Source organism: Helicoverpa zea, chromosome 15 (genome assembly GCF_022581195.2).
Source record: "Helicoverpa zea isolate HzStark_Cry1AcR chromosome 15, ilHelZeax1.1, whole genome shotgun sequence".
Taxonomy (NCBI): Eukaryota; Metazoa; Arthropoda; class Insecta; order Lepidoptera; family Noctuidae; genus Helicoverpa; species Helicoverpa zea.
Genome location: NC_061466.1, coordinates 7906933 through 7919391, shown reverse-complemented (window position 1 = coordinate 7919391; position 12459 = coordinate 7906933). Strand labels below are relative to the sequence as shown.

Below are 12459 nucleotides of genomic sequence, written 5' to 3'. Positions count from 1 at the left end.
GACGTGTGTTGGTTCTTTGAGTTTTGAATTGGTTTTAAGTCTTCTGTAATTATTGTATCGAAACTTCTGTAAAAACAAATTATAGGTTAAAAAAACACTAGACAAATAAGCTATTTATTATTAGTGCACGTAAAAAGCCCAAACACAACTATGATACGATGTTCCATCATGAAGTTCCAATTCATATCTTCCGACTTCATCATGTCATCAGTTCGACAGTACCACATTTCATGAAGCTATGATCTTTAGGTAATTGTCAAATTAGTTACCTAAGATTCCATTACATAGCTGCATACAGGACGACATAATAAAAGCGTGATAAATAAAAAATAACAAAACATTAACATGTTTATATTAATTATTAATTTGAGTTATCCGTTATTGCCATTAATCACTCTTCTTTCACAATTCACCGATCTAATCCATAACAACAACGTTCACAAAATTGTTTTTAATTTTATTTGTGATCCAATCAACCGGCTCTCCGAAGCGTTCTATCAATGAGAATAAAAAGAATATAGTGTTTTGTTTATTCTCCGTTAATTTAAAATCGGCGAATACAGGTCGAATAAACACAGCGCAGAGAATAAACAAAATGACAAACAAAGTAATGTTTACATTGTTTTGTACTCAAGTTTGATGTGTACGGATTGATATGAACTAGAATATAACGTTGATATATTGCTGTATACAGGAGGTAGGATACTCGTATGTGCCATTTGACACGATCTACGCAACACGTCATGGTAGGATTAAATGATGCAGCTAGGCTGGAGGTATTCATCATTGTGTCAGGTTGAACATTTTATAGCTTAAACAATTGCTATGGGCATTGTAAAACTTGAAATATTCGTCGGAAACCCCATTTATTGATTCAAAGTCGGTATAACATCCCTTTCCAATTTCACTGAGACCAAATTATTCATTATTTGTTGTATTTAAGTACTGAAGCTTTTCTAGTTTTAAAATTGAATTCCTAAAACCCATAAAAATCACTGAACTTGACTAATAAGCTGTGAACGCGAGCATTCCACAATCAGAGTTAGCAAGCGCCATCTATCATCAGGCAAGTAAACTACTGATGCAGCAGCCGCGTCATTAATTTCCCTTCTACACGACATGCCATTAACTTCAGAAACTTGTGTTAGAAGCAAGATAAAGAGTGTGTAAGTAAAGACAAATCTGTTACATAGTTTTAGTTTCAAAGACGGATTTATGTGGCTTATTCTATCTTGTACACGAACCGTAACAAATGCATCTACGGGCATGGTGAATGATGACAAAACCTATGGGAGGTTATGCCAATGGACTACAATCTCATAATATGTGGAACGCATGCTCATAAATATCTAGTCATTAAAATAGTCTTGAAGCTGGTGTTTATTAATATACAAAAGTATCACTATTACTAGTATTACAAATAAAATCAAAATCAAATCAAAATTTGTTTATTGAAACTTGGCTGCAAAACAGCACTTTTCGAACGTCAGAAATTTACAAAAGACAGCCCCCAAAACGCCCACCCTTCACCACTTGTTCACACCTATGTGTTTTTGCTGGGAAGAAGAAGTGGCGCCACAATACATGTCTGTCTGTAGGTTAGAAGAACCTTTCAACACATTATTGTATATAATCCAGTGACATCTTAAAATGACGAAATGAAATCTCGTCCTAATGAAAATTATTTCGGCGACAAGGCGTAAAGATTGTGAAGCGATAACAACAATTATAAAAACACTCCAGCGGAAAGCGAAAACAACTTTTCGTAGATTTTAATCCTTTTTTCCATTTGTTCAGTATTTTTTAATCTGCTTTCAGTAAGTCTTTAAGTAATGATTTTGTTTGTTAAATATTTTTTTGATCACTAGTGATTTCCCTCGGTTGTACTTGCGTCCCAAGGGAATTACTTTCGGCACCTGGATGAAAAGTAGACTTTGATACTAAAACTTTGAAACTTTGATACTATCTACAGAAACAAACCAAACTTTATTCGAAATTCAAAGCAAATATCTAACATTTGCGGTGAACACTAAATATATTTCTAAACGAAAACTTTACGTTACTTGTTCTACTTTATAGTACATACCCGTACTCTGTAGACTAAACAGTCGGCTGACTCGAAGATTATAATATTTTTTTAAGATCTTGATTGGGGTCGGCTTCCAATCTATCCAGATGCAGCTGAGTACCAGTGTTTTACAAGGAGCGACTGCCTATCTGACCTAACCTGAGTTTTCAGTCGTTTATACAGATATGAATGGCCTTCTACAAAAACTTAAACCTTATTTCAACGTCATAATCTGTCATTTTTTAGACAAGTGTTCAATAGACGTTTAAAAGTTTTTGTAGTAAGGCTGCTTGTAGATAATGTATGACTTTGTAATGTGCATACTACCATTCATCTTCATACTGATTCATGACCACAAATAAACTAACGGCCGACTAAAAGTTTGCAGTGTGCTCTTAAAGTGACAAAACTTGGCGTTGGTATTGTCTCGTCACAAAGACAAAGTTCGAATCGCAAGGACGAAGCAAGGACATATAACTGATACAAAGTAGGACGATGAACGGCTTTACATAGTTGGTCAGTCTGTGGTTAAGGTGGTGTATTGTTATAATGATAATTTTCTGTGGACTGAACTGAAGTGTAGTCAAATTTACTTCATTTTGTTTTAATAATTTGTGGTTTTGTGTTTTCTATAGTTTAATAAAACATTTTTTTTTGTTTACTACGGTAGATTCATTTTATTATAATTTAGACTGTTATTTATCTCATAATAATGTAATTATATTATTTCGAATTAAAAAATAAAGGGACGTATTTGAAGTGAACTTTACGTTACATGAAGAAAATTATGATCCAATACTACACAATTTAATCTCGCAATACTGCAGCATAAGAAATTAATAGCTGACGATTTTTAGTTTGCCAAAAAATACCACTAATTCGTTACGCGATGATACCAAAACACGATTCATATCACACGAGTACATATGGCCGACAAAATTAATATTTATGTGCAACATCAACAGAATAACGTTATCATACGTTGAAACACATAACTTCTCATTTAACACGTTTTTGGAACGAAATTATTGCTGTCATTAGACTTTTATATAAAGCTCATTCTAATAATACTACATTTTCTACAAGGAAATAATGCTATTTTCAAAATATAATTGACTGAAACAGAGGAATTTTCATCTAACCTTACTGCAATTAAAACAATTAAAAATTAAATTCGAGACCGCTCCGCGTTAGGAAATATAATTTTCCGACAGATATTAGGTTGCATCAATTTAAAAATAAATTGCTTTGGATAAGCTTTCGTTCTGTAAATACTTTAATTTGTCTCAGAAACTGATATCTATATTTATACTTAAATTATTATTAAATAAAATACACATTTTAAGAACAAAAACTACTGCTTCTAACTGACCTGCCATTGGCCATAGAGTTTTTCAATTGTTCAGAATTTAAAAAAATACTTCAAGCTGACAATTCTTCTCAAATACCTTTGCAGAGCTGCATATTTGCTTATTATTGAATTTCAGCTGCTTGCATAGTGTACAAATAACTTTTAAGCAGAACAGATTTTTTTTACTGTAAAGTTTAATTCGTGAAGTATTTTTTAAATGCTCATTGAACTTGGTAAAAGTTCAAGTGATATCGTTACACATAATTTATAATAACACTTACATACATTTACACGTAAAAAACTCCCCAAAACGAATGTTCTCGAACTCTTTTCTACGGACATTATCTGCCAAAGGACGTAAAAGTTATAATGGTCTGTCAATCAGAAAATAATTCCGTTTGTAAAAAAGTGCTCCTCACACAAAAATATGTAATAAGTTTGTATATACTGTACCTTAATAAAATGTCATAGAATTTGCTAATGTATGTGTAATTTACTTACAATACTGCACTATTTGTTATTCCCTAATGCAACTAGTGACCCGTTTGGGTAAAATAACATATTAAAAAATGCGCTCTAAAAGCAAAATCCTGTTGAAACTAAAGCTGAATAAGCTTACCTATATAATTTTAGAAGGCAAGCTGAGTATCTAAAATATTGAACTGGAAATGCTTTCAGTGTAGATATTAAGCCGCTTTGTTAAAACATCGGTGTCGGTAGCCCGATATTGAAAACTAAATTTATGTTTAAAAGCCTCTAATAATCGACGTGTTACTTTATAAACTATTAAGAAAAAATTTGGAGCTGCATATTATCTTAAAAAATGGTAACCAAGATTTGAGTTGAAGAAAAAATGTGTGAAATAAGTCCTTCAGCCACGCCTTCAACGACTAAACACGGTCCCTAAAATAAATGTAGGCTTGTGAATACTGAGAGCACTAATCGAGCCAGGCAGTTTAGGCGACACTTTCACAAAATACTAGAGCAAAGGAATTTATTTAATTAAATTGAAGCACATTACTAAAACCGCAAATTGTTTTAAACTAAATTCTCGTCCTTTGTATAAAACTGACCATTTTGTTCACAGCAAATAGAGGAACTCGTAGTATTGTATTTCAAAGCTCAGAAATCTAAGTTTGGAGTTTCATATCGATGCAGTGGTATTTTCGGTCTCAGCTTAATTGATAAGGTTAGGGACACATCACTGGTCTCTTTGACTGGAATAACCAGTCTTCTAGGGGAACAAACTAAATTGGACACTGGATACATAAATGTCAGCGCACACATTCTTGACTAAAGATTTTTATAGATGACTAAGTAACTGTGGGAATTAAATTGGTCTCTACATGATTGATTTCAAATTGGAATTTGTAGATGTGTTTTGTTTTTGATCCGTTGAAGATAATATTACCAGAAAATTCATATATAAGATTCGTATATGAGATTATAATTACCAGAGAATTCTTAACATAGGTAACTCTACTATTTATTCTTATTTTTAATTATACAATTTCCGCACAAACATAAAATTTTATAACAAAGCAAAGAGGAGATGGTAAGTAAACTGAATTTTGCGTGCTCAAGTGTTTTACTTTCAAACTGCATTATGCATGCAAACAGTTCAAAATATATTACAAACTCCGCACAAACTGTATAAGGAGTCGCAAAAATAATTAAACTCAGCGTAACACAGAATCGGTACAAAGACCATTTATTTACGAAACAAACACCGCAAGTTTCTCTTAACCAACCCTTTGTTTAAATACGCAAAGATGTAATGAATATAAAACAAAACAGTATATAAATAATGTATATATATAGAGTCGCAACCCTTGAAAAGACGCGCGGAAAACTTATCCATATATCAAAAGGCGAGGCGAATGCTTTTAAAATGGCCTCCCTCGCGAAAAAAGTGAAATATTACAGTCAACACTAAAAAGCTTCCCGAGCTATATTTTAGGCGAAGAGTCAGTTTTACCTAGTATATGAATATTCATGGTATCCGTATCATTGAAATGAATGAGATAACACTCGGATGCAGCTGTATGTGGATAGTTTAAATTTAAATATCATAAATACGTTTTAAATAAATAGTGCTCGAATTAGATACATACAAACTATTTTTAAATACTTTTTAAAGACTTGATGTAGGTAGCGCTAGTGCAAATGCTGCACTAAGGGGTGTTTGTTTCATAGAGGAAGGCCTTTGTTTAGCAGAGGACGTAAAATAGATGAGATGACGATAATGACAGGCAAGATTTGCAATTTAAATTATGTGGATCGAAAACTTTTAGGTTAACAAACAATTTACATAGGCAATTTAATTTTTGAAAATAACATTCACATGGAATATCATCTGCCTAGCCTTTTCCCAGCTATGTTGGAGTCGGCTTCCAGTGTAACCGATTGCAGCTGAGTGCCAGCGTTTTACAAAAAGCGACTGCTTATCTGACGTCCTCAGTCTAATTACCCGGGCAACTCAATACTCCTAGGTAAGACAGGTTGACAGACTTACTGGCTTCTGACTACCCTAACTGCCAAAGATATTCAAATGACAGAATGGAAAAAAAATATATATATGACGATCTACTTCTATCTATCTATATTATTCTAGTTATATCAGAAACCCAGACCTTTTTTGCAAATCCAGCTCGGGTGGTGCTAAATTATTGGATATACGCCTTCACTATTACCGTTAAAAGTTAGTATCGATGGTTTTTATCACACTAGACCTCTTCAAGTCTCGGTTTGAGCTTAACATTCGGATCATAATTCGATTTAAAGAAAATCGGATTATTTATGGATAATTCAGGAATTTATAAATGATTAATGTAATGTAGTTGTAGTAAAAGATTTGTACGAAATTATTTCGAATCTCAAGTTACACGTTTTACCATGGTTCTATAAGTAGGTACATATATACTAGATACATTATATAAATAATTGTTAAATGGCCCGAGGTCCCGTAGTTATTATTTCAGTTATGTCCTATAACTTCTGTTCTAGAAAAAAGAGCTACTATAATAATATTTTTTGTTCTTATAAACTGTGGCATTGTAATTTCATAACGCTTACATCTCTAAAAAAATAGTTCTTTTGCCTTGTATTATATTATTTGAAAGTAAGTTGAAGTAGTAGAGTCGCGTCGCGTCACGCTACCGTGTGGATGTCTCCTGTGATTTAATTTTTGTGCTATAATATTATAAATAAAACAATACACGCGACTTTAGCCATTAATCCTAAATAGAAATAAGAACTATAGTCGAGTGAATGTGTGGTGAATTAATTCGCTAGAAACGTAGGCCACCTGCGCCGAGGAAGGCCCCGCTACACCTCGGGAGAAAGAGACGGGCTGCGATTTTTGTGGATAATTCGTTCGCTTGCACCTAGGCTGTATTTCAAACTACCATTACCTTCTATTACAATTATTATGGAATGTCAAAAGTGCAAAAAAGGCCTATCTAAAAAGGGATCTCACTTTATTTGTCAAGGACCTTGTCAAGGTACTTTCCACCGAAACTGTGTGAAGGGATTGGCCGCGGATATGAAAGCCGGTATTAACAGAATTTACTGCAACAATTGTGAGGAGGAGGAAACTGATGAGGATGAACCAGATGTTGAGGAGAAGACTCATGACCTTCAAAAAATCTTGAAGGACATCCAAAAGAAGGTCGGCGCTATACCTGAATTAAAAAAACATTTGGATGTGATTAAACAAAGCATAAGTTTACTGTCCGATAAGTATGACACGTTGATAAAGGAGCACGAACTTACTAAGGATAAAATTGCTAAACTTGAGAAGTCATCGGTAAACATCACCAATAGATGTGTTTACCTGGAGAAGTGCAACTTAGCTCTAGAACAAAAACTAAACGAATATGAGCAATCATCGCGAAAACATAACATTGAAATTGTGGGAGTAGAATACCTACCTGGTGAAAACGTGAAGGACATAGTAACTAAAATAGGAGATGAACTTGGTGTCAACAGTCAGGACATCGAGTGGGCGAAGCGAAGTCGACTAGTAAAGCCAGGGACAAAACCATCTTCAATAATCATAGGATTCAAGGCATCAGGAGCGGAAGACAGAAATAAGTGGTTGGAGAAACGTCGCCAGATTTTCGAAAAACGTATAACTAGTAACATGATCATTCCAGGCGGATCGATGAACAACAGAATATATATAAATGAAGACCTCATACCCACTACAAGAGCCTTGTTATGGAATGCGAAAAAACAGCTACATGGTATTTACAAATACATATGGGTATCCAACGGAAAAATTCTGGCGAAAAAAGCAGAAGGTGAAAAAACCATATGGATAAGGGATCAAAGTGATTTAAATGACATATTGAAATGAACGTAGCTAAGTATGTTCATTTCGGCAGGTACTTATAGTTTTTAATATTTTCATAATAACTGCTTTATTCGTGTCTACCTAATATTAATTAAAATTCGCAGATTTCAATAGTATTGATATAGTAACCGAAAATGTAGTAAACTATAACTCTGTTGATGATATTAACGATTGGCTTCAATCATTTAGAAACAAAAGAATACTAAGTGTGCTACACGTAAATATACGTTCCATAGTTAAACATTTTAGTGAACTATTGGTAACATTAGGCAATTGTATGAACCAGCTGGATATAATAGTATTAACCGAATCTAACATAAATTACTCGTTATTGTCATTTTATAATATTAAAGGGTACACTTTAAATAGTTACACTAGAACTGGCCGCAGTGGTGGCGGCGTGTTGGTGTATACGCGCGATGAACTGGGTGCGTGTGTGTGTGACATTGGAACACCTGCAAACTGTTCGCGAGCGGCGGAGTACGTTTCCATTACACTTGAATATAACAATGAACACGTACATCTTATATCAATCTACAGGCCACCTAAAATTAATAAACAAGACAAAATAAAACAGTTTCTTATTGAATTGCGAAATATTTTAGAAAGTTTGCCGCACAATAAAAAAGTAATTTTATGTGGCGACATGAATATAAATCTTTTGAATAGTTCTGACCAGTATGTTAGTTCGTATGAAAATTTACTTTCAGAATACGGTTTTACTAAATGTATAAACGAAGTTACACGTAAAGAAATATTACAGGGTAAAATAGTACAATCTTGTATAGATCACATTTACATCAGAGCAAATAACGTATCTATTGACTCTGCAGTTATAAAACATAAAATCTCAGATCACTATTTTGTATCAGCTGTAGTGGAATGGAAACACGCTCCGGCGAAATACTCGCCGCTGCCGCGCGATTCTCGTGCACGTGCACCTACCAAGCAAGTACTTGATAATAACATCGTCAAACAAAAATTAGAAAATATCAATTTTGAAAGTTTATTGTCAATTGAATGTCCGCGTGAATTGTATAGTGCTTTTTGTGGAATGTGTACTGACATTTATAATGAATGTTATAAAACTATAAGTCTAAATAATAGTAAGAGAAACAATAAACCGTGGATTAATAAAAATTTGAGAGATATGATAGAGGAAAGAGACAGATTATTTGAAGCATGGTGTAACGAACCAAAAAATATGTTAAAACGTCTTAATTATACTAGATATAGAAACAAATGCCAAAAAGCTATAAATAAAAGTAGAAATACATATGATAAAAATAGTATAATAAATTGTAAAAATAATATTAAGAAACTATGGGAAATAATTAATAATTTAATAGGAAATACCAAACCTTCGTTGGATAGTGTAATTATGTCCAATATGGACAGTTCAGTATCGAATACACAAATATGTAATAAATTTGCACTAACTTTTACAGAAGATATTGAAAAAATCAAGCATCAATGTAATGAAAAATGGCTAGACAGAACAGAATATGTGTCGCTGACGGACAGGTCTATGAGATGGCAACCCGTGACTGCCAGTGATATAAAAGCTGTTATAAATAAAATGAATACTAATAAATCACCGGGAACTGATACCGTGCGTATGTCTGATATAAAACTAATTGTGAATAAAGTGTGTCCTGTGTTGGCCAAACTCGTAAACCTGTCGGTTGCTAGATATACTTTCCCAGATAAATTAAAAGAGGCTATAGTACGCCCGATACACAAAAAAGGAAACTTCAAAGACATAACCAATTATCGACCCATAGCTATATTGTCAAGCATAGATAAAATCATGGAAAAATGCATAGTCAATCAACTAGGAAAATATTTACAACAGAATAATATTATTAACAAATGTCAACACGGATTTCTAAAAGGCAGAAGTACAAGTACACTGTTATCTGAATTTACTGATGAAATAAATAATTATTTAGAAGATAAAAAAATTGTAATAGCTATATTTTTCGACTATAAGAAAGCGTTTGATACTTTACAAAAAGATACCCTTATTAACGCGATGGAGGAGTGCGGTGTGAGACAACCACTGAACAAATGGTTTAGTGATTACCTCACAGCGCGCTCCTACCGTGTAAAGGTGAGTGATACTTTGAGTGACAGTGTGAAGGTACGTAGCGGGGTACCTCAAGGATCTGGATGTGGTCCTATTTGTTACCTCATGCATGTCAACAGCCTATGCGGAGTGCTGCGTCATTGCTCGTCATACATGTACGCAGACGATCTTTGCATACTCCGCGCCGGAACCGACATCCAAGAAACTTGTCAGCTAATCCAACAAGACGTAGATGCGGTAGTCAAATGGTCACATGACAATGGGATCATTTTAAACGCTGATAAAACCAAACTTCTTGTCATTAGATCACCATACACACACCTGTCTATTTCTACTCCTACACTAATAACTCATGAATACTCATGCTTTCATAATGATTTGAAAAACTGTAAATGCAAGCCTATTGAAGCTGTTAATTCTGTTACATATCTCGGTGTTAAAATTGATGAAAGTTTTTCATGGTCTTGTCATATAGATTATATTTGTAATAAGTTAAGAATATTGCTTAGTAAGTTTTATCATTTAAGTTACAAAGTTCCTATAAATATTTTAAGAAGTCTGTATTTATCCTTAGTTGAATCAATAATAAGTTATGCTCTTGACAGCTATGGCCTAACCTTTAAAACTTACATTAATAAAATAGAGTCATTACAAATAAGATTTCTCAAGTTACTAGTTACAAAAAAGACCAAATTAAATTGCAAAGGTGATTACAAGAAGTTATTTAAAATATGTAACATCCTACCGGTTCACTTAAAACATAGATATCTCTTAGCCATAAATCAGCACGGCAGGAAAGAGCATGACTTATCTATTGTATCAAATACATACAATACACGGTCTATGCCTGCCGGTAAATATAATGTTCCAAGGGTTCATAATTATTTTGGTGATAGAACTCTAAAGAAGCGTGTACCATATGTGCTCAACAGTTTACCGGCAGACATCAGACAAGAAAATAATAGAAAACTCTTTAAAGTTAAGTTAAAAAAGTATTTTCATAAAATAATTGAGTAGCGTAATACCATTATAATATATATTGTAGTATTTAAAAAAAAATATAAATGTATATTTATATAAGTTTATGTAAGACAATGCGGCTCAACACCCACAGTCAAACCGATAAACCGGTTTTGTGGGGAAATGTTTATTTTAAAACTGTACATTTTTGAAATAATAAATAAAATAAATAATAAAATAAATAATAATAGTATTTATTTGCCATTTTAGCCTTGTAACATTTCCAAGTATATGTCCCTTGGCAACACAGTAAAGTACTTTCACAAAATATTTTTCACAACGTGTTTTCAGCGTCTTATATTTTTTAGGCTTTGTTTTTCATAATTGATGTCAACCTCGGCATCAATGTTTCTCGTCTCTTGGAACCACTTTGAGGAAAGAGGCTGTTTAATTATCAACGCTTCTTAAAACTAGCATATTTAATAGGTTCTTAAATGAATCTTGTAATCATGGGTATGTTAATAAGGATAAATAAAGCACTTCAAGAGTATGTACATTCAAAATTTGACCAGAACATACTCTTCATTTATTACAAGCTAATTTTAGAATAAAGTAACTTTAAGCCTGTCGCCGACAGGCCTGGTGGTTGGAAAAAAATATTTTTAGTTTTTAATCGGTTTGGTCGGTCAAATACCTGATCGTCATCATCATCATCACACTTATCAAGCGCGCTATTATACTATCGGCCATTTAATAAGTCTGCAGTGTGAAAATAAATAAATATTATTATGCAAATCTTGTAATGCTGATCCTGAAAGTTCCTTTGCAGATCCTTTACCAGAAATATCCGTTGATAAGTAATATCTTACAGGGAAGTACGCTTTCCCTAAAGCCACCTGCTGTTGGCTTTTCGATTATGAAAATGCAGCTGAAGACTTTTGTTGTATTTAACGTGAAAGAATATCCTATAAGCTTGAAATATGTCTTAAAAGTAGAATTGTTAAGGTATTGTAGTCTCTTTTTTATTTACAAATCTACTAATTGAATAACTATTTGAAATTCAACCGTAAGTCATTAAAAATAAAGTGCAGTTTTAAATACAGAAATAATATCTTCTACCAGAACAACAGGGTGGCGTGATTCCCATGGTTTGCCTGATAAACAATGATTGTTGATTAGCAAATAATATTATAATCAAACATAATAACTGGCTATACAGTTGCATGTTTGTACATTGCTGCATTTAATCCTACTAACACAGGTAATGTGGCTGTATGCAATTAATTATTATCAATCTATCCATCAAACGTGCAACCTGATATTTTGATTAGCTCTGTACCATATCTATAATAATACAATAAAGAGGAAACATTATTTTGTTTGTTTGTACCCTAAAGGCTCTGAAACTACTGAACCCATTTCGGTTCAGCTGGCTAGTTTTAGCTAAGTTCAAGTACACACAAAAAGTACCAACAGCTTTTAATAATCAGCAATATTGGTCTATAAATATCGTATTTGGTTCACTTATCGAGCTAAACATTTCAATTTTATTAAAAGTAAATAAAGTTTTTCTTCGAAAGCTGTTACAGCCAAGAATAATGAGCTGCTTAATTTTAATCCTGGCAACATTGTAG

General features: G+C 33.1%; 2 protein-coding genes across 2 annotated transcripts; both read left to right on the top strand.

The window, feature by feature from the left end:
- Window positions 1-6963: 6963 nt before the first annotated feature.
- Window positions 6964-7779, top strand: LOC124637222. Its single transcript, XM_047173584.1, has one exon. It carries the CDS (start codon window positions 6964-6966, stop codon window positions 7777-7779), a length of 816 nt encoding a protein of 271 aa, XP_047029540.1.
- A 1651-nt stretch (window positions 7780-9430) lies between these two features.
- LOC124637221 lies at window positions 9431-10882 on the top strand. The gene has a single exon (XM_047173583.1). It carries the CDS (start codon window positions 9587-9589, stop codon window positions 10880-10882), a length of 1296 nt encoding a protein of 431 aa, XP_047029539.1. The 5' UTR covers window positions 9431-9586.
- Window positions 10883-12459: the final 1577 nt, after the last annotated feature.